Source organism: Cimex lectularius, unplaced genomic scaffold, assembly GCF_000648675.2.
Source record: "Cimex lectularius strain Harlan isolate CLEC.00 unplaced genomic scaffold, Clec_2.1 scaffold10, whole genome shotgun sequence".
Classification (NCBI taxonomy): Eukaryota; Metazoa; Arthropoda; class Insecta; order Hemiptera; family Cimicidae; genus Cimex; species Cimex lectularius.
This window is the reverse complement of record NW_019392665.1, coordinates 902,994-926,709: the sequence shown is the minus strand read 5'-3', so window position 1 is coordinate 926,709 and position 23,716 is coordinate 902,994. Positions and strand designations below refer to the sequence as shown.

The 23,716-nt window shown below is 38.7% G+C and overlaps 1 protein-coding gene across 3 annotated transcripts; it reads right to left on the bottom strand.

Annotated features, from left to right (window-relative positions):
* Positions 1-359: 359 nt before the first annotated feature.
* Positions 360-23,546, bottom strand: LOC106667448 (inactive pancreatic lipase-related protein 1-like). Of its 3 annotated transcripts, XM_014395410.2 has the most exons (13): positions 22,269-22,425; positions 20,330-20,520; positions 14,625-14,696; positions 5,852-6,017; positions 5,260-5,789; positions 3,973-4,200; positions 3,729-3,903; positions 3,429-3,499; positions 3,203-3,323; positions 2,510-2,689; positions 2,327-2,447; positions 2,008-2,262; positions 360-548 (listed from the first exon to the last, which is right to left on the bottom strand). In XM_014395410.2, exons 3-13 carry the CDS (start codon positions 14,680-14,682, stop codon positions 426-428), a joined length of 2,028 nt encoding a protein of 675 aa, XP_014250896.1. In that variant the 5' UTR covers positions 14,683-14,696; positions 20,330-20,520; positions 22,269-22,425; the 3' UTR covers positions 360-425. The 3 variants fall into 3 exon arrangements, with proteins under 3 accessions (XP_014250896.1, XP_014250894.1, XP_014250895.1); XM_014395408.2 differs by lacking the exons at positions 20,330-20,520; positions 22,269-22,425 and adding an exon at positions 23,368-23,546; XM_014395409.2 differs by lacking the exon at positions 20,330-20,520.
* Between the last annotated feature and the right edge of the window lie 170 nt (positions 23,547-23,716).

The window sequence follows — 23,716 nt, the reverse complement described above, 5'->3', positions numbered from 1 at the left end:
TCAGTAATGGTCTAATTTGCTGATGTAATCTGAAGGATGGTCAAGTCAGATGATGTCACAAGCTAACTGCCTTCGTCATATACGCTTATAGTTTTTCCGACCTTCTCTCCGTATCGTGAAACCTTTCGAATGACGATTTTACGAACAGGAAAAGAAATTTATTATATAGTACGTATGTCAGTGCATTAAAAATTGATGGCTGCATGGTGGACAAAATTAAAAAAATAAAATAAAAAATCAACAAATTAAAACATAATATATTTACGTCAACAAACAATTAAAATCGCTCGGGGTAGGAGGAAAAATAAATAAAATTATTACTTTATAAAAAATATTAACATAAAACGATAAAAACACCTTTTTTTAAAAATTAAATTAAATAAAATTAACAATAATTGGATGGATTTTTTTTTTAATTGTATGGCTCATTCCCCTCTCGTCTTTTGTTCTCTGCGAGCAGGTTTGGCCGCCTTGTGGGTCGGGATGTAATGGCTTGCCGTTGGCGCGGAGTGGGGCGCTGTGAACCAGGAGAACAGCCGTCTTGGAACCTGGAACCGGATTAAAGCAAAAAACAATTTATAACCTGTATAACCTTCAGTAAATCCCAATGATGACGACATCCTTTAAGCAATGGTGAGGTTAGACGACGTCAAGCTATCAGTAAGCAAGATGGCAGTCGTAGTAGCAATGTTCGTGACGGCGTCATCTCAGCTATGGTCAGGAGATGCATCATCATGTTATTATTTTTTTTTTAATTAGATGACGTCACGCTGACAATGATCAGGTTTGATGATAATGCCAACAATAGTCTGTTTCTATGACGTGATGGTAACAATTATAAGACTACCATCATGTTGGTAAAAGTCAGGATAAATAACATGTCCAACAATGATCCGGTTGAATCACAGAATGTGGCAAAGGAAGCAGGAACAGACTGCGAATCCTAACAGGATTCCTAACAGTCCACTGCAGATTAAATGGACACTTAAAGAAAATTGGAACAATCCAAGATGGCACATGCAGATTCTGCAAAGAGGCAGAAGAGACACCAACACATTTACTAACAAACTGCGGAACTACATTAGCTCGCAGGAGGAAATGTTTTGGGATGTATAATGTGACCATAGAAGAGCTTCAACCACTGAAACCGGGCCTATTAATCAAATTTCTTGATGAAATAGGACTCACCGATGTGCTTTAGGCAGAGAACGAGGGATGCAATAGCTCTTAAAGGGCGCAGTATACCATACCCTGAAAAAATTACATCTACATCTACATGATCCGTTGTTGACGACATTCCAGCAATGGCTGCGATTGGTGTTGTCATATGAATAAGGGCCGTTTAGACGTCAATAATGATCAAGTTTGATAACTTCATTTACGTAATGGTGAAGTTGGTAAACAAGGGTCAGGTTAGAAGTCATTTCAGTAATGGTCAAGTTTGATTACGTCATTTAGGTAATGGTCAAGTTGATGACGTCATATGAACAAGGGTCAGCTTAGACGTCATCTCAGAAGCTTGAGCAAGTTTGATGACGTCAGGGTTAGATGGAGTCATTTGAACTATGGCCCAGTGAGATGACGTCAAGTCAACATTCTTTCAAAAGTTCAAAAACCGACGTATAATCTACCCGCCTTGACTGAAAACAAATTCGTAACCTTCCCGTTTAATGACGGACGACAACCCGCCTAAAAATGTAAAACCTTCTCGTAATCCTCCATATAAGACAGAAGAGCTGATATGGCCGAGAAACCTTTGTGGCACCTTCCATATAAACGCAAATCTGACGACGTCAACTCTGCAATGATCAGTTTTGATGACGTCATAGCTTCAAGAGATCAGGTTTGATGGTGCCATTTGCACTATGGCCCAGTTAGATGACATCATGTTCACCTTCTTTCTAAAGTCCAAAAACCCACTGTACAATCTACCGCGTAGACTTGTTGGACAGGTTATAGCTGAAAAACATTTATTTAATATTCTGAATAGTGTTTGTTTCACGTTACCCTGTCGGTGGAGAGTGCGCCTTCGACAATCCGCGCCAGCCTCTTTGGCAGTAGTTGGACGGTGATGCTCCTCTCGGTGCCGCCCCAGTAGAGCCAGGACTGGGTGGCGCCGATCTTGGGAGGCGAAAGGTCGACGATCTCCTCGACGTTGGTGCTTGTCGCGTTCGAGTCTGTGGCGTTCCCCTTACCCTCAAGTATCTCGTCCCCGATGTAGACCACCTCGGTCGGGTGGTAGGATGAATTTGTCCTCGTTGTCTGTTTTCGAATGAAAAATCGATCACCAGTGAAAACGATAGATTTTTTAAAATTTCCTACTCACGTTTGACCAGTTCGAATCTAGGAGGGACATGGCCTCAGTCGAGTTGCACTCGCCTTTCACGAGCTGAAACACCGCTTCGACACCCGACTCGAGAACGATCTCGCTGTCGCAAACGGTCCACCTGGAAAGAATGTTTGGTGTTAACACGAAGTGCGCAAAACAAAAGTGGGGGAGAAAACTCACTTGTTTGAAAGGCTGTCCATAAGGAAGACGGTGGTGACGGACCACTGTGCGAGGCCGCTGGATATCCAACCGGAGTAGGCCGTGTAGAGGAGGGCGAGGGAGCTGAACCGCTCCAGCGCCGGGTGGGGGACGATGATCTTGGAAAGGGCGCTACCGGCCACCAATTCTTCATCGTCTTTCCTTACAATCCGATGTAACAAGAAAGACAATATAATTTATAATAATAATGAACAATAATCAGCCTTGATGACGTCATAGAACGATCATGTTTGATGGCATCATGTTAGATTTGGTGACGTACACAAACTATGATTAAGATGGGGGTCATAGTTGAAATGGGCAGGTTCGTTGGCGTTATATAAATAACGATCGAGATGACGCCATAAGAACCATCAGGTTATATGACGTCATATCAACAATTTGATAAGAGCGATAGCCAAGTAATATGACATTAAGTCAACAAGGGTGAGGTTTGAAGATGCCATAATAAAAACTATCAGGTTTGGTGACATCACATTAATAACGACCAGGTTTGATGACTCATACAGCAACGCTAGATATTTTGACGTCATATGAACACCCCCCTAAGATGACACATGGGGACGTCAGGATAAATGACATCATGGCAACTGTGGGGATGTTTGTGATTTGTTATGTTAAAGGAAATAATTGATTCAAAAGAAAGTCGCTTACGTAGTCAATGTGAACGTTTCGTTGATCTGAGAATCTGAGATGAGAGTTATCTGTATTTTGCCATAGCTGGCCACTGGAAGCGAGCTCGGGCTGCTCTCCACCCTAACCAGATACTGGTGCGCTATTTATGGCGAAGGGGGAAAAGTTAAACAGAAATAATATTAACAAAAAAGTGATACAACGTGTGAAAGGCAAAAATACAATTGAGTAAAGAATGTGGGCTTACCGCAAAACGGCTCTTCTTCTCTCGTCACAAGATACAGGGTGCCTCTCGCCTTAGTCACGTCCGCATAGTAGCTGGAAAAGAACATTTACGGATTTTTGTTGCAAATTATGGCCTAAGGGGTCATACAAGGCGTATTGTATAACCTGCCAATTTTTAACCTCCCTCCATTCTATACAATTACATTTAGGTTGTATAACCTGCAAAATTGTGTAACTTTTTTTTCCTTTGGATTGTTTAAAAGTGTGAAATTGGGATTGAATCAGTAAATGGTTGTTTTTGTTATTTTTTGGAACTACTTACCCCATGTTGGGGCACGTTTTCCCCTGTGGACAAGGGAAACACTGTCCGGCGAGGAACGCCTCGTATGAGTGGCAGGCGAGGGCAGGGAAACCGCACCGGGGCGAGACAGAGTCTGTGAAGAACTTGTACGCCCTCCGGTGGTTGCAGAGCGACCTGCCTTCAGGAGAAGCTCCAGCTGGGACGAGATTTAACGATATAAAATAGAGGAAGTATGATGTATGTTGTGTAGTTAGACTGCACTTACACCATATTATGTCGGTGAACGCTCCCAGGAATAGGTTGGTGCATCCTTTCTGCATCCGGCCTCCGTTCGGATAGAAATCGACGTGGCCCATTGGCTGCGAGGAGCCGAGCCCGCCCAGGATGAGCGTCTCACCGTTGGAGTGGATTACGTCCACAAATTCGGCATCCGTCGAATCGAGCCTGTCTGCCGGGTCTTGCGACTCGAACAGCGGCCCTGCCGGGTCAAGGCCTGGTACAAAAAAAAACAAAAAAAACCATAGGTTATAAGTACGGTAACCTCTCGTCTTATATCAAATCCAAAAATTTCCACCATATTGACTGAATGAGGAGTATAGCCTTCCTACAAAATAGGTAACAACGTTCTATAACCTTACATTTTTAAATGTTAGACAACCCTGCTCTAACCACCTCATAACTTTACCTTAACTTGCTTAAGGTAAACAATTGTACTACAACTTTTTTTAAAAGTTAATAACGTTACAATAACCTTCTTAAATGTTCGACACCTTCAGGTTTAGCAATCGCAAGGTAAGAATTTCAAGCGTCAGTTAACAGTAGTGCCCTCTCAACACGACTGACAAGAATGACACATCTAAACGGAAAACAAACTCTTTGAGCCCTGAAGATAATCTCAATAAAGATCAAAACGTTGATACGATAAAGAAAATGTTTTTCCAAAACCTACGTCTTACCAGACCTCATCTCACGACCTCTAAATAATCATTAAGTAACGGTCACTAAACACCACACATTTCTTTTTAAAATATTGGACACCCCCATCGTAACCTCTTTAAAAGTTTAACAACTATACTAAAACCTTATTACTAAGATAACAGCGTTGAAAACTCTATTATAACCTCCTTAAAAGTTTTTTCGACCTTATTGTAACTTCCTTATCGTTTATTACAAAATGGTTATTAACTTTACTAAAAGTTGCACAACAACTAAGAATGAATGTTAACAAAACGAAGAATAACTACCTTGAAATGGTAAATAACCTTATTATAACCTACTCGGACGCTAATAATCTTACTATGATTACTATCCTTAAATGATTAAAGGAATTTAGGAAACTTTACTAAAAATGGTTAACAAAACAAAGAATAACTACCTTGAAAAGTTAACAACCTTACTGTGTAACATTCTTAAAACATTATCAGTCTTAATATAACTTACATGCTTAACTTGGCAACGTGAATGTAATAAGACTGAAGCTTGAAAGCTTTTTTATGAAGCTGAAAGACAAGATTATATTATATTAATTTCGAACAATGAAAATTTGACTCACCGGTTATCCTGTAGACGGTGGAGAGCCTGGAACCGGCAAAGGCGGCCGCGTGAGCCCCGAGGGAGAAGCCGATCAGGTGGACATTTGAGAGTTCGAGTCCTCGGTCCGCCATCGCCTCAAGTAGGAGGGAGAGCTGACGGCCGACGAGCCTCGTGTTCGCCGCAGCCCTCACGTAGTTCGGGAAGGTGGCCCCGTTCTCCCAGTCGACGCAAAGGACGTTGCACTCCTCGACGGACATGAGCGCCGAGCGCATCTCGTAGACCCAGATGTTGGCGCAGGAACTGCCGAACCCGTGGACGATCACCTTCGTCGGCAATGAGACGTTGACCCGGTTCCAAGAGTCGATGGACGAGATGTTGATGAACGGCAGGTCCATGACGGGCGACTCTGACCTCGGGCTACGGCCGGAGTAGAGTAGGAACCGGGTCTGGACCGTCTCCGGGGAAGAGGGCGCCATGTCCAGGTAGCCTGTGTCGTCGAAGCAGCCAACGCCGTCGTAACAGACTGACGGCGCTCGCCTCCTTCTGCGTCTAAACGAAAAAAACCCAAAGTCAACGCATCGGCGACCAGGCCGTTCTTGCCTTATGCTTACGTTTTGTTGAGATGCTTGTTCGACCAGTCCCGCATCGAGTCGACGATCGCCTTGAAAAGGAGCGGATCGTTCACTTCGTCCAACGCCTCCTCCTCGGCCGTCGCCCACACCGTACCGCCTCCGCCTTTGACCCCGGCATCCACATCTTTCACCTCGCTCCAGACTTCTGGCGATGAAACAAAAACCATAGACAATTATTAATATTAAATAACACCTCAAAAACAGTTCTATGTTACATGTCTTCAGATTAGGATTACAGGTCATGTTGTAGGTATGACGTCATTAAACTACATAACGTATAAAAAGGATTTCATGACATCATGGACAAGTGGGAAGATGGAAATGGTCGCCATTTAACGATGATCAGGTGATGTGTGACATCATGTCAACGGTGTGTTGGTTCACACGTCATGTTAGGAACTAGAGCCGTTTTTTTTTTTGAAAGGCCTCAGACTTCAGCGGATCGAAAGTTGTTTTGTATTCCCGCCATTGCGCCGTTAGCTTTCTAAACGGGAGGCCTATGCGTATTGGAAAGGAGGAAATAAACAAAATTAAAAAAAAGAAAACCATCGCCGCTGCATGCATAAATCATGGCGGCGTCACGGTGAAATACGAAGCAGAAGCACGGGAAAACTCTCATTCTGTGACTGTGGAAAACCTGAATGATTTTTGTAAACTTTTTTGTGACGTCACATTACTAGTTTTTTGGCTTTGCCTATTTAACGTATTTTTTATCCCCCACCCCATCGCCCTCTGGATATTTGTAAATAATTATTTTATCCTCCAAGCTCTGTTTGCAAAATGCTGCTTATGTATGAAAACTGTTACAACCGAAAAAAATACAAAAAATAAATAAAACGACGTTCTGTCCTTATTGACGTAATAAATATCCTTCCAATTTTTGACATGACGTCATGCTTATTAATTGGCAGGTTTTGAGTGAGTTGTGTCAACTCTAAGTTAGCAAGCGTCTTTTAGAAATGATCAGGTTGTGTGACGTCATGTCAACAAAGTGAAGGACTTCAAACACCATTTAATAATGGCCAGATTATGTGATGTGATGTCAACGGTTATAAGGTTATGTGTGACGTCATTCAACTACATGAAGGTTTTCAATCGTCGCGGCCAGGCTATGAGTGACGTCATGTCACCTGTGAAAGGTTACGTATGACGTCATAACAACATGGAGGTTTTCAAACGCCTTTTACCAGTATTCAGATTGTCAACGATGGGAAGGTTGTGTCTGATTTCACATCAACCAATGGAGGTATTCAAGTTTCAGTTGACAATGGTCAAGCTATGTGACTTTTACCAATAATAATTGATCTCTTTTTATTCCTAATAAGCCGTTTTATTTGACGCTTCCCAAAAAGCTGGCCCTTTATGAACAGAAAAAACCACAAGGTTCGCCGACTTTAATTAATTATATAATTAATTAATTAAGAGTACTGAGGAAAATGTATGCGTCGAGGTCTTCCGGCTGCGGCGGTTCGAGGGCCGATGAGTTCGCCTGACCTATTTTTTCTCTTTTTTTTATGTCGAAATAATTAAACTTTACAGTGTTTAATTAAGGCGTTGGATTATTTCGATTATAACACGTCCTTCCCAACCGGCCTACCGTGGCATTTCCTGCACTCCTACAAAAGAAGCCTTGGATTGTAAAAATAAACTTAGTTAAAATTGATAGAAAAAAAAAGAAGAGCTCTTTGAACATAATGAAAATATAAAATGGACGTTAGTTATAAAATCACTGATAAAATATTAACCATTCAAGAAAGTTGATTGCAATCTGACAAGAGAATGACAGGCGTCGTTAAACCTGTCGTCATGTACATTTAAACAAGAAACTTTTATGATGTCACATTTGCATGGCAGTTTAAGCAAGGGGTTTCATGACGTCACATAACTTGGCATATTTCAATAAGAAACTTTTATGAGGTCACATTTGCATGGCAGTTTAAGCAAAAGTGGTTTCATGACATCTCATAACCTGGCAAATTGTAAACGTGGGTGGGTCCGTGGCCATATAAACTGACAAATGTAAACAAGAACATTTTATGACGTCAGATTGCATGACAGTTGAGGCAAGGGTGGTTTCATGACGTCTTGGAAATTTAACAGTCAAATCAAATCATGTACTGACTTTCTTTCTGAACATTCACGAGACAAAAACGGACAGAAAGTCTGCGTGAAGGAACCTCGCTAATCAGGAACGAATTTGCCCAACTGGAAAATTAAGCATGACTCTTTCCATTGTTACTAATTAGGAAGATGCTTTTGTTTTGTGATTTCTGTCTGCCTCTGCGTCTATGTGTTTATAAAATCGGAAGAGGACGTCCTGGCTTTTGTTCCCCCGCGGATGTTCTGAATCCGGAAAATTGGTGAAAATCGCCTTCCTCCCCTGTCGGAGAGGGAAAACGTTTGCAACAGGCATACACGTACGCGCAAAACTTGCCACAGAGAAAAAAGGTAAAGAGGGGAATTATGTTTGCCTATATCATTAGCAAAAAGCAGGCAAGCCGGCCAAGGGCTTTTTCAGCCGGAGGGGACACCTAATAATTAAATTGTCACCGTCCTGGGTTTTGTGGAAATGTTTGTTAACCGGCAATGGAACGTGTTGTGACGGATCTAATAACTGTTGTAATTCCATGGTGGGCAAAAGTGGCGTTTCATTCGGATGATAATCCGGGAAATAGGTGTCATCACACCGGAGTAATTTTTCCCCCGGTAAAACAGATTATATCAGGATGAGGTATAGAAAATTGCTAGTTCAATTATCCGCCTTATGTTAACGTCGATCAGGCAATAAGATGTCATGTGACGTTAAATATTAATAATAAATATTATATGACGTCAGGTGAACATCAAAGTTAAATGTGACGTCATAAAAAACCTTTACGTCAAAAATGATCAGGTTATGTGACGTAGAGTAAACCTCTATGTTGAATGTGACGCCACGAAAACCCTTTACCGCAAAAATGATCAGGTTATGTGACGTCGGTTAATCCTCCATGTTGAACGTAACGTCAGGAAAACTTTTTACGACAAAAATAATCAGGTTATGTTACGTTGGGTAAACATCAATATTGAATGGGTCTTCATGAAAACACGTTTTGACAAAACCTATCACGTTATGTGAGGTCGGGACTCTTTGTTGAATCTGATGTCATATATCAGCGAGGATCAGGCGACGAACAGGACAACCTCCCACGACAAAAATGGTCAGGCCATAAAAACAATCATGAAGAACCTCCCATTGCAGAGTTAATCAGGTATAAAGGATATGATAATCAGGAGTATATAAAGGGATAAGTATATGGGTTTCTTTTTGTGCGTTCTTATTATATGAAAAGCCTGCCACTCTTGCCGAAGATGCATAACCCCGCTTGGATAATGCCTGCCAAGTGCCAGTCCGCCGGCGATGAAGAGAGAAAGGGAAAGACAGAAGACAATTATATAAAAACGGCATTTCACAAGAACGGGTCCATGGGCATCGTGATAGTGACCGGACGGGGAGGCGTTTGTTGAATTTTCGAACGGACCGGTTTTCGTACTGATTGACATGTGGGCAGAGCCCAGAATCAAAGAGCTGACCAAATATTTGGTCGGGTTTTAATTAAGGGGAGTTTCCTTAGGCGATATGTCCATATGCATTGTCAACAATGCACTACTTATCAGTTATACAAAGTAAACAGCTTCATACATAGACCTCATGAATGATGGACTACAGTCCAACTAATTGGTATTATCAACTGGGTAATGACACAGATAAAAATACGTCACAGTATATTTTTCACATTCAGTAGAAGGTTATTTATATTTATGACGTTGTAAACACCGAATATGACGCCAGCAATGGCTGTGTGGTGGCCACCTATAGTTACCACGGATCTCGCTAGGTGTCACGATCAGTTCTTGGATGGTCTCCCTTCTACTCCGCAGCCAATCAGAGTAGAGCCATTTCATATATAAGCAGAGGCACTGCTCCAGTGACTTCAGACTCCTCTATTCGACGAGATTTCGCCAATGCAGTCGGGCCTATCTCCCGGAGTTCTCAGAAATCACTAATGGAGCACCGACAATGACAGCAAGGGTACTCGCAGCATTAGCCTCGAACTCGCCTTCTCAACACAGCCAACTTGGCTACTGGCCAACTACTTGCATCAGAGTGCCTTCGATCGATGCAGAGTCAATTGACTCACCGCTTAAACTGCACCGGACCTCAGCCGACGGCTCTCTCGGTCACGGACCTCTACTAACGGCACACACACACACGGTCCTAGCCGCACCCATCGGTCTCACTACACATAAACACCGGCCCTCGTCCGGGCCACCAAAACTCCCAGTTACTAAAATCCCATTTACAGATTATGCAGTGAGGAGGAAGAGCAATGGCTCAATAGAGATTTAACCTAACAGACAAATCAAGGGAATGAAGTTGTAGCAGCGACAGTCAATGACCTGAACTAGGATGGTGCAATAATCCGTAGGCTGCCGTGCCTGGGGAGCACTTCAAAACAACAACTCAACTGTCAGGGCAACCAAAACTCCCAGTCACAAAAGGCTGGCTCCTCAAAGCACGCGTTCTACCGCTGCAGTGCTGGCATTATTGCTTGTGTGGTGCTACTTGAAACATTAATCATGTGTAATGTTCAATGGTTGTGAACAGATAGTTCCTACTTACAGTTAGTTGTTTTCAACGATCCGGATTTCAAGCTTAAGCTCATCATCAGGTTGTAGAACTCCTTCAACATTGATGATGAGCTATAAGCTTGTAATTGGGATCGTTAAAAAACAACTAACTGTAAGTAGGAACTATCTTTTTAAAAAGAATGAATAACACACTCCCTCCACCATTTATCATTTTTATGTGTATATGTATGTATAGTATACTATCATGTAAAGGTAACAAATAAATTTAAAAAATATTGTAAATTCAGCAAAACTGGAATGTAATTTTGTTACAATAAAGTATACACTTTAATTAATATAAAAAAATTAAAATTAAAAAAGTAGCTCAGATACGCTTAGTGCACACTTTTGACGTTTACGTTGAATGTGTCGTCAAAGTGCCCGTCTATGACGTAGCCTTTAATTGCTTCAGATACATATTAAAGAGTATTTCTGACGTAATAGATGGAAATGTATTAATCTGGGAGTAATATAATGCGCCCTTTAAGTGCTATTGTATCCCCCCATTCTGTGTCTATAGCACATCGGTGAGTTCTATTTTATCAAGGAACTTTGTTAGTAGGCCCGGTTTCAGCGGGTACTTTGAACGTCTCAAAGCACTTTCTCCTGCGGGCAAGTGTAGCACCATAGTTTGTTAATAAAGGTATCTCCTCTGCTTCTTTGCAGAATCTGCATGTGTCGTCTTGGATTATGACGTAGAAAATCGTAGTTTGTATTTAGGTGTGTGTTTGGTTGATATTGTAAACCTATGAGATGGCTATGTATTAATGGAGTTAATTATTTGTGCGCTGTAAAGGCTTTCTAAAGAGTACCATGACATATGTACGAATGAGTACCGCGGCCGAGAGTTTTGGAAAGTCACGGCTGGGAGATTACCAGGGCGTTTTCAGTATCGGTGCATTTTCAACACCTGGGAGGAGTTCGAGGGCAGGGTGATGAACGGAGAGGAAAGGGGAGGTAAACGGGACGTCGAGGCATTAACAAATATATATGCCGTTTTATTGTATTTTGTCCTTGGTTTAGGCGTACGAAAAGGGTGTCTCAATGGGGTGACGTGCAATTTGCATCCCTGGATGGCGGTCAAGGTTCCGGTTGTTTGTTTGTCTTTTATTTTTTTGGAATCCTATGGGCCGGAATAGGACGAAATGGGAATGACATCAAAATCGAGCACAAGGTTGACAACCCGGCCGTGAAAGACACCAGCGGGGTCACCTATGATATCACTCTCACTAACGGCTCGCCGGCTCACTCCCTCTTTCTCTCTCTCTCTCTCTCTCTCTCTCTCTCTCTCTCTCTCTTCCACCTCCGGCATGACATCATGATGATCATCATGATCTCCTTTCACTCCATCCGTGATCATTTATGGAAATCGGTTTATCAGAGAAACGGCACCAGTCTCCTGCCAAATCGAAAGCCCCCCCCCCCGACCTTCTCGCAACATCAGAGTTTGCATTTAAATTTGTCACTTGGACGGATAGTTTTGGGAAAGGGAGCCGAAATGCGCTTTCTCCGACCGGACGGCTTTCTCGAAGACGAAAATGGAAAAAGACTTCCTCTCTCTCTCTTTCTACTTATCTCTATATCTATTAATTATCTGCATCTCTTGTTATTTTACGATTCATCAGCCTGAGAGATGATACAGCAACGCCCGCACATTTCGATCCAATCATCCCTCAAACCTCGTCTGCATAAAAATATTAAGAAAAAGGGTGAAAACAACTGAAATAAACAGGAAAAACAAATTAAAATAAAAGAGAAAACTAGATTTCAAATGGTAAACACAATCCGACGCGCCCTCCGCGCTAAATTAAACAGGTATGGATCTATAAAAATTGTAGGTTATACAAAGGTAATTATTACTATTTTTTATAAATACACTCGCCCTATTTTAAGTGAAATGACGTCATCTTTTTAAATGTCTAATTTATATTTATCTAATCTATTATGCGGTTAATTTCTTCTTCGCACACAAGTTATTTTCTTCATTCAAGTTCTTTCCAACATGTAGTGACGTCATGACAATATCTAGTTGTAACTGGACGACTAACTTCTTTTATACCTTTTTACGTCATTTATCCATAACATGGCGCCCATGACGTGATAGTCCATAAATCAACACCAATGGCGTCAATTTACACGATGTCCATCCCGGATTGGGCATTACTGCCAAAAGAACAATTCATCTAAAAAGGAGTAAATAAGGAGAATAGATGCCCATACCAAAGGTCTGTTATTCTGACGGACCCCACTGTGGAAATGAAATTGTTAAAAAAATAAATAAAAAAGAGATGGAATATGAGCTGTTTACCACAATAAATTAAATAGAATATAGAAGTAATACATGTAAGAAATACAGCTGGTAGAAATGGGAGGAAGCACTGTGGCGTCAATTTACAAAAGGTTTGTTTCCAATATATGTTGAATTTATTTTCTAGCCTCAAAAATTTAATTATTATCAATCGTTTATGGTTCGAATCCCTTTGTAATTTTATGAGAATCCTAATCAATTTTTTAAAATGATATACTTGTAACATTTCATGATTTCGTGGATTATTTAGTTTTACAATATGATGATAAGTATTGGTATAAGTGACAAAACGGTAATACACGTGTATAACCTTCTTTTTTTTAACCTGCACATAAAACCTCGGTATGACCTACACTAATATACAACTATGTTAATCTACGATTTTTTTAAACGATCATTATGCTAACTTTTTTTATAATCCTCGCATCAACAAACAAACGCACTGACGAAACCTGCTGGTTAATCCATGACCTAATATCCGTTTTTAACCTTCAATTTTTCTGAAAACGAAAAAAGAACAGACATTCCTAATTTGTTGTTTATTTTAATACTACATGTACGTATTTTTGTCGTTATATTACCATCCAACATACTTATTGTAATGAAAACCAAATTGAAATAGATCTGAAATTTATGAGTTTAAATTTTAAAAAATATCAAATTATGATAGTGTGGAAGAAAATTCACCGAAAAATCCGAAAATTATTTAGTAGATTTATTAAAATTTAACTAACAATTTATTCTTTCTGTAATTTTCCGGTGATTTGGTGAATGTTCGTTCAAAACATTACAATAAAAAAATGTTCATATAATGGTGATAGCAATTTTTTTAATCAAGAAAACAAATCGCACTCAACATATATAAAACAACCAATTAGTATATTGACGTTATTGGCGCCACATTTGGGATAAATGACGTCAGAGGCGCCATGTTAGGGTTAAATGACGCCATAAACCTATAGAAAAAGTATCGCCTGGTTCTAACTAGTATTTGTGATGACGTCACTACATGTCGGGAAGATTATAGCCTGCGAGCGAGAAAGAAGTTAACGGTATAATAGGTTAAATAAATTTTAAAAAACTTTTTTTACACGGGCGTAATATGTATATACACGTACGTTATATTGAGATTTTAAGTTTTTAAAGCAGGGGTGTGTTTATAAAAAAATTACCTTTGTATAACCTAAAATTCTTTTATTGTACGTAGACGCCAGGTGAAAATTCTGACTAACAGAAGATCTTTAATTTGCATTTTATTGTAATTGTTGTTTATTGTAATTGTTGTTTATTGTAATTGTAATTGGTTTTTTATTTGGTTTGTATGAAAGTGTCGAGCTCCCCGCCATCTCGGTGTGCCTGAGATATCCAAGAGTCAGGATCCCCCCTTCTAGGTTTATAGAGGGCACAGTGTTGCTCCTGATGCGTTTACCGTGTATTGGCAACACTGGATTTTTTCGCGCCATTCCAAAAATCCACATTTTATGGAATCTTCAACATGTGGGCCTGAACATAATTAATTTCTGTTGCCAAAAAAAGTCCAAAATGATTTTCTAAGAATTGGCAAAATTGTCTTCATTTTTACCTTTTTTCTCATAAAAAAATAAAAAATGGGTAGAAGAAATAGGAAACAAATTGGGGCACAACACTCGAATATGGCTAAATGGCGTTCGATAGAAAGAGCGAAATTAGGCTGACCAACAAACTGATCCGGAACGACCCGATCAATACTCCGCATCAATTAAAAAGAGATAAACAATATGGTGGTCTTCTTACCTGTAGAAAGATAGAATATCCCTGAGAGACACAGCGCTGTTGTAAGAGAGTGCAGCATGGTTCATCCACCACCTGGGAACAAATAAACACATTTTAAACCAAAAAGAATGTGAGAAAAAAATATGAATTAGTAAAGAGGATGAAATTTGCATTTTGCTGTTTTCTTTTTTCCTCCTATTGTCTTTCCACTCTACATACTCCCGAGTGAGTCCTGATGGACGAGGATGTTCCGGGTATTTGTTTATCTTTCTCTCTCTCTGTTTTCACACTCGCCTGAATTTGCGAAATTGCTTTAAAGAATAAATTATTTAAGAAAAAAAAACATCCGTCAGGTTTATCAGAATAGAAGAAGAGAAGTCGCTGTTGCGACACCCCATGTGCCGAGCGAGGTGGGTCAAAAAACCTGGGAGAGGAAATTACACGACGTCACGTCCCAGTAAATCCGGCGTTTCGTTTTAAAAGTCGACAAAAAAAAGAAGAAAATAGTCGACGAGACGGATTTTCGTTGTTGTCGTTAATTAACGGCAAAAGGATTCGAACGCGAGGTGAAAGGGCTCTCGGGACAAAGGATGAACGAGCTGCCACGGGGAAACTGGGTCAGGCGTACCGGTTGGACGGATAGAAAAAGCCCGGAGGATGTTCTTGATTTACGCGTTGGTTGTTGACCCGAGGGTCCGCACGGTATCGCTTCTTTTAGCGGGCTTCGAGACGTTCGGTGAAAGGCGGGTTTAGCGCAAAATTGTCAAGTGGACGCGATCACCTATCAGCTGTGTATCGGTGGAAGGATCCTCCCAAAACATGAAAATTAGGAGGAGAGCCGGAATAAAACAAGACCTGCGATGAAATTTATTCGTGTGGTCTGAGGAAAGGGAAAAAGAGAGAGAGAGGGATAAGTGAGTGTGTTAGTGTGTGAGAAGGAGAAAGAGAAAGAGAAAGAGAAAGAGAGAGAAAGAGAGAGAGAGAGAGAGAGAGATGAATGAGTGAGTGAGTGACTGTCTGAGAGAGATAAGTGAGTGAGTGAGAAAGAGAGAGCNGAGAGAGAGAGAGAGAGAGAGAGAGAGAGAGAGAGAGAGAGAGAGAGAGACGAGTGAGTGAAATGAATTGAATTGAAACGATTTATTTATAATACTCGCAGATTTGAAGTGCGTTAGAGAGTGAGTGAGAGGGAGAAAGAGGAAGCGATGAATGAGTTAGTGACAGACTGAGAGAGAGAGAATGAGAGAGGGAGGGAGAGAGAGAGAGTGAGTGAAGTAGGTTATACTAAAGTTTTTGTACAGGTTAACAAAAAACGAATATTTAGTATTTTAATGTCAAAAAGTAATATTACTGTACGTAGGTTATCGTAATGTTGTAAGTGCATGTTAGGAAAAATAGTAGGTCATATCCTAGTTTTAATCCTCCTAAGACCAGCAGCTGGTTTATGATAATCAAAAACTTCATCTATAACCTATCTCTGTCATATAAGACGGAATTCGTCATTAATTGTCTATTTGTGTTCGTTTAACCATGTGCAAATATATAAAAAGCCATTTGCAAACTGGTTTTCTCTTTTATTTTGATTTGTTTCCCCATCCTCGTCCCCCCTTTGTGATGTTTTCACCCAGCCAAACAATTGCCTAAATGCTTTAAACGTAGATTACGACAACACGAAAAATACGTTTTATTTTTCGACAAGAAAGCTGATGATGAAATCGAGGACTTATTTGTGCTTTTTCTGTTAAAAAAAATAATCGATTTTGACAGAATGTGGTAACGTCGGGGTACAGATACACCTAGCAGGATTATCACAAACGGCACACTGACACAACATGTTGCTGGTCAAATCTTAAAAACCAGCGTGTAACCTGTAATTTTATAACCTGTAGTATTGAGCTTCTTTCATTAACATATTATTATATGATTTTAACAGATGTAAGGAAGGTAGGTAATGTGGTGTAAGGATACTCCAATAAATCCAATGTTTATTTAATTTTTAAACATAACGATCATTTTCAATTAATAGTAAATTAATATAGGCAAATGTAGATGTGAGTAGGTTCTACTAAGGGTTTAAGACAGGTTATAAAAATATTGTATGTTATACATGTAGCATTGATTGGCCAGCAGGTTTTGGGCGTGTTGTAGTTTGATGTGAGAAACCTTCAGTATCCAAGGATTTACAATTAAAAATAAAATAAACATGACGATCGTATTAAATAGAATCGTATATTAATATAGGAACGAGTAGGTTAAACACGGGTTGGAAGGATTAAAATTTATAGAGGGAGTTTTGTTTCATTTTTTTCTAAATATATAAACCTGACGATTCTTTAAAAAATCATAGAATTAATATAGCAAAATATAAATGTGAATAAATTTTATTAAGGTTTTCAGGGCAGGTTATTTTCAATAGTGAAGGTTATACAGCGGTTTTGTGGCATATTGACAAAGTTTTGTTGATGTGTACAGCACACATTACTTTTTATAACCTTTAGTATAATCGCTTACAGCACTATAGTCTTACATGACAAAGTAGGTTATAGATATGGTTTGCTGTTTAAAAAAAATGTAGGTCATACAAAGGCCATACAATAGTTTGACAATTTAATAATAAGTACTGGTTAATAGTTTAATAAGTATAAATGACAAGCACGGCTAACGAAACCGTAAAACACATGTAGAGCCTTCATTTTTTTCACATGCACTTAAAACCTCAGTATAACCTACTTACATTAATATATCACTATATTATCTATGATTTTTTTTAACGATCGATATGTTAATTTTTTTTATATTACAGTCCTCGGATCAATAAACACACACGTTGACGACAACTTCTGGTCAATCCATGACTTAAAATCCGGGTTGGGTTTTCAGGGCAGGTTACACAAATATTGTAGGTTATCTCGGGGTTTTGTGGCATTGACCATCAAATTTTGTGACAGTGTCGGTTTGATGAAATTTGTTCTGAGATAGGTTTTAGCATGGTTCTCAGTACGGGATATACACAAATTTAAGGTTTCACGCAGGTTTTAGGGCACACATTACTTTTACCTATAGTATAACCTACTTACAGCAATATTGTCTTATATGATTTTGTCAGATGTTAGGTAGGTTATATGGTTTCCTGATTTTAAAATATTGTTGGTTATACAAAGGTTATGTTTGTTTTTTTCAATTTGAAAATATATTCAATTCAATATAACTTTACTTTTTTTGTATACACACCGCATATGAGGAGTTGTGGCTTTTGGACAGCCTTGTTTTGTTTAAGCACTTATAAAAATGTAAAATTCAATGAACAAAACCATGAAAACGATTTCGGCCCATTTGTGTTTTTATGCGAGGACACCGCGTGACTCGAGCGTGTCTCCGCCGCGTCTCGCTGTTTATCGGCGAAATAAAAAGCCGAACGGGCTGGAAACCAAAGCCGACTGGCCTTTCGAGCAAGCGCTCGAGGGCGAGAGCGTTGACTCGTTCCTAAAGTAAAAGTTCATTTCTGACCCAAATACCCGACGGCAGAGGTAGAAAACGACCTCAATCTGACTGTACCGCGAAAAAAAGCACCAAGACTGTTTTTCGTGTTTTATCTCAAAAAAAGGAAAGAAAAAAAATTTTACTATATTTTCCCCTCCGGTACAGCGCGGCGTCTAAAACGGCAGGAAGTGGGAAATAACGGACCATGGATGAACGGGCGCGGAACGGTACGGGCCCAAACTTGGGGGGGGGGATAAAGATTTCTTTATTAAAAATCCATACACTCTGCATACAATAAAACCATAAATCAGAAACATAAAAGTACAAAATCCAATGAATATTTATAGAACGTCAACACACATGCCTCCCCCTCGGCGGTGAACCGGAGCTTTTTCTTTCCTGGGAGAAAGTTCAAAAAGAGAAAACACCCTGTTAGAAAATGTCTTTTAATTATTTATTTAATTTTTTCTTTGTTAATCATAATCGTTTAAATAATGATTATATTCCCTCGATTCGCCAAATTAAAAAACGCGCAGACGCAAACGCCGCAAAGTAGGTTATTCAAAGGTTCCCCCAAAAAAAGTCTTCTCCATGATTATCTGTTTTTTCAATATTTGGTCAAACAAACAAAACACAATCTTACAGTTGTGATGGAGTTTGTCGATTCGATAATCGAAAAAGGATGGAAGGAGAAGCCAGAGCAGCGGCTCACAGGTTCATAAAAGGAAACCATCTTCAAGTGTAGACTATGTTACCGAACATTGGAAACAGAGGGAGGAGATACAGGCAGATGACATACTTGGCCAATCGGTGCCACTACTACAAAACATAACTTCACCAACGAGTACAACGTACTTATACCAGAATCGGAAGAGTGGGCCATAGGAATACTTCTGGAGGCCAACTATTACTGGTATACCGACGGCTCGAAAACGGATAAAGGCACTGGAGCTAGAGTCCTCGGGATGAAAAAGACCGAAATGACTTTCAACTCAAGATACCGTACAGTTTTTTCAGTCTAAAATCATAGCAATTGAACACTACGGCAGAGAAATAAAAAGACTAGGAACACATTCCCGGAAGATAGCCATTTTCTCTTACACTTAAGGTCTTTGGCTCATGCGAGCTAAAGGCAAAACGCGTGCTGTATGGAAGCCCTGGCAGAAGTCAGTGACGCGAATGGCCTGACCCTGACATGGGCCTCTGGACATCTGGGACATAGAGGGAATGAGAAAGTGGACCTGTTGGCCAAAAAAAAAGACAATATGAATTCTCTATGCCCAGAACCATACTGTCGCAACAACAAAAATGGACAGATCCAATAATGGGTCATTAATTAGTCCAAAACTGGTGGAACAATACCCCAGCACGCGAAAAGTTTCATACAAGGATCATGCGCCAAACTTACAAAGGAATTACTAGAAATAAAGCATTCTGGTTTGACTCCTGACAGAGCACTGCCGCTTAGAGAGAGCACCGGATAGGAGTACAGACAGAGTTATCATTGTGCAGATACTGCCAGGAAGAAGAGATAGCAGAACACTTTTTATGTTTTTGTAAAGGACTACAGTATATCTCTTCAAAGTGCATAAGGCCTTATGGCCGCCTCTTTTATCGCTATCCTTATCCTAGAACCTTCAAACATGGAATATACTGAACTGTACATACAAACAACCAATACACCCTGTTATCATGTTCGCAGTGGCAGTTCATAAAACAAAAAAATGGCCGCCAATTCTAAAAAAATTCATTCTTTATTTAAATTTAACGATAGAAATCGGATAAGTAGTTTAAATTATATTTTCATATATAAACTCCTCCACGCATTAAACGATACCGTTAGTCGGAAATATTCCCTGATAAAAAGTGAATTTTCTTATTACTTAAAATGGCGGCCGATTCGACAAAAAAGTAGAAGTATCCAATATAAGATCTCTTCACTTAAATTTATTGTTAGATAATTTGGTACGTATTAAATTGTTACATTATGTCCATACAAAAAAAAATTGCATTCATGCGTTATGCTGGCGGTAGCAGTATACGAAAAAATGGCCGTCGTTTCTAGATTTTTCTTTTAATTATATTTATTTATTATATTTAATTTAATTTAACCTTTTACTTCGATTTAATGGTAGACACGCTAACACATATTAAATTTTATTCACATACAAGACAGCGCGCATACAAACATCACACACACAATACACATGTATGTAAATATACCGCGTGAAAAAACAAAATGGCCGTACTTTTGAGAATTTTTCCAATTTAGAACTCTTCACTTAAATTTAAGGGCGGATCCAGGTTGATCATCCGTGGGGGGGGGCGGATTTTTTTTATTTTTTAAGACAGGGGACCTAAAAACGTGCCAATCGAGAGAAAATCCTCCACATCGTTTTTCGGCCCAGCGCAATACTTTCTCCTCCTTCAAAGGGAAAAACTGAAAAAAATAACTTGATTTAAAAGTTTTGATACTTTAATTTCAAAAATTTTCATATATTTCCAAAATGTTTTTAGTCACCAACATTAACGAATTTAAAAAATTAATCGCCAACTTATCACATCCAGAGATCGAATAAGAAGATTAGAGGCAGAACTCAGAAAAGCACCAGAAGGACATGTCTAATCACGAAAAAAAACATTGTCTGCAGTATAATTTTTTTACACAAAACATAAAGGAACAAAAAAAACCCTCACGTCAGTAAGGAGTGAGAGGGTAGACTTCTTTTTTTGCGGAATCAATCCAGCGGTGCTAAAAATTTGCTAATTTAAAAACTATAGAATAATTTGAAAACAATGGGTATATATTATTATTTATTTTTTTACAAAACGTAACCTCATAAACATATCGCAATAGGATAAAAAAATTAGTCAAATGTTTTTATTTCTTATTCTACCTGGCGTTAGATTAAATTAGATTCGGACCATTTTTTCCTAGACCACAGAAAATAATGAAAAATGGTTTGCTAGTTAACTATCTTATTTGAAATTTTATTTAAGCTATTTAATTAATTATTTTCCCGTGTAACTTCACTATTACTTTTTGGTAACAATGGGATATTTACGGAAAAAGACGTGTGATGGCCACACCAAATTTTTATACACAATTTTAAGGACTTTTGCTTTTGCCGTGATTTCTCTGTTAATTTAAAAGAAATTTTGGCATATTTGGTAATCAAAAATAAGTCCCATGCCTATGGTTTCATTTTATTATAAAAAATAAATTAATTTGTACTTTTAAACGAAAGAAATTAGGTTTGAAAGTACCATATTTGAGAAAAAATCCTGTTTAAAAATGGGATTTTTTTTTTCAAATTTTGATAACTTTTAAAATACTGCTCGGATTTGAGCCAAACCAGGCTTAAAAGTTACAGGAAGAATCCAGCCTTAAAAAGGTACCAAAACTGCCAAATTCCAATAGTGAGGGGCGGAGGGAGTGAAGTTAAAGAAACCGAGCTGTTGTGCGGGAGAAAACGCAAAAATGGCAAAAGGTTTGATTGAATTTTTTATTTTAATCGCCTATAACACTGCGACCCCCCCCCCACTCGATTTGGCTGAAAAACAATCCCAATCGTCCTTATAGGATTGTTTACCACCCTGCCAAATTTCATTGGTAGGCGATCAAAAATGTTTAATTTAAGGAAGGTTTATCAGAGGTAACAGATCAAGGTTTATGTAATCCTGAAATAAGCCTCTTCACTTAATTAAGGCTAAATTAAGACATTTTACATATAACATCTTCACTTGGCTGGCGGGGGGTTAATTCCCCTTTTGCACCCCCTTGGATCCGCTACTGCTTAAATTTGTTAATAGACACGTTGGTACATATTAAATTGTATTTTTTTCATATACAGACAGACACACGGGATAACTGGCAAACAACCACCACCTTGCTAACACGTTGGTGTTGGTAGTATGCGAAAAAAATGGCCGCCGTTTCTAGAATTCTTTTGCATTTTGAACATTTTTAATTCAACGGCGCATAGGTCCGTACATATTACATTTCAATTTACACACACAGGGCAACGCGCATACAAACAACATAACACATATGTTCTAAAAAAAATGGCCGGCGTTTCTAGAAATTTTATGATTTACTCCCGTTCATTTATATTTGTAGGTTAAATTGCATTTCATTCATACAGTCAGACTCAAGAGACAATGAGAAAAAAATCGTCACATACGTACACTTTGCTATCATGGTGGTGTTGGTAGTATGCGAACAACAAAAAATGGCCGCGTTTCTAGAATTTTATTGAAATTTTGAACCTACACTTTAATTTAACGGTAAATGCATCAGTACATATTAAATTTCATTTCACACACACAAGGCAACTAGTATACAAACGACATACACAACACATATGTTCATACAAAAAAAATGGCCGCCGGTTCTAGAAGTTTTACGATTTATTCCTATTCATTTAAATTTGTCGGTAGACAAGTTGGTGCATATTAAATTTATTTTATTATACAGTCAGACACACAGGACAATGAGCAAACAGTCATCACATACGTACATTGGGCACGTTGCAGTGGCAGTATACAAAAAAACCCGACAATTCTAGAAATTTTCCAACGGTATTAATACATTCAGTCAGACATGACTGAACAAACAACCTATAAGTAATATTTTTTATGAAAAAGGGATAACAAAAAAATGCTCGCATTCTTCAAACAACCGCCATAATTTTCTAAAAGCGTTCTTTATTAATTAAAGTTTACCGGACGTAATTTACTCCATTTTACAATCTGTCACATACGTCTACGCGGGTTGGTGGGTTTGGAAGGTTTTATTTTCAATATTTCACTTCGAGATTACTATTTTTTTAAATCGTGGGGGTGAATAAAATATTTAGTTGTTTCGTTATCCGGGGGGTGGGGGTGGAGCTTTTATCTTATAAAAACAAATATCAATTAGTCTTTTTTTAGAGAGAAAAAACAGTCTATTTTCCTCATTTTTTTATGTGACAGGTTCACCGGACAAAAAAAAAACAGACCATCCCTTCACATCCATTTTGTCTTTAATCAATATTGTATTTGATTCAATATTATACATTGACTTACATTTGTAATTACTTACTGTTTTTGTATTTTTTTTAACTAAAAAAAAACGCGCTTTTTGAATTTTTTATATTTGCAAACAATTTAAGAAAAAAATAGGAGAAAAAAAATTTATTTTGATTTTTGTAATTTTAATGATAGATAAAAGAAAAATCTTTTTAAATTGTAACGAATTTAAACAAACGTTTTAATTAAATCAATTAATAAAAAATCGCCTCCTTACCTCGTAAATTGTCATCCCTTGGTGTTGGCGAAGTTGTTATGAAAAAAATAAAAACGAATAAGAAAAACTATTTTTCTCACTTTTACGGGTCCTGCCGCCCTCTCGGTACATAAAAACCCATTTTTCTTTATAAACAAATGAATATATATATATATATATTTATTAAAAAAAAAAAAAACTCAAAAATTTAAAAAAATTCTACTTTTGTTTGAAAGTGTCAGCGCGAGTGCCGTTATGCCCTGACCGACTTGCCGAGACTGACTGGCGAACGGCGAGAGTGCGAGACCCTTTCAATCAAGGGGGCGGAAGCCCCCCCCACAACCGTCAAAGTGGGGGTTGGTGAAATTTC

Bases quoted from the DNA above. Each gene is read 5' to 3' on its own strand.
- LOC106667448 (XM_014395408.2), bottom strand. From the start codon at position 14,682: ATGCTGCACTCTCTTACAACAGCGCTGTGTCTCTCAGGGATATTCTAT. The intron at 4,201-5,259 runs GTGAGTCAAATT...TTTTTGTACCAG, and splicing joins CACCGTCTACAGGATAACCG to GCCTTGACCCGGCAGGGCCG. The intron at 549-2,007 runs GTAACGTGAAAC...ATCCGGTTCCAG, and splicing joins GCGCACTCTCCACCGACAGG to GTTCCAAGACGGCTGTTCTC.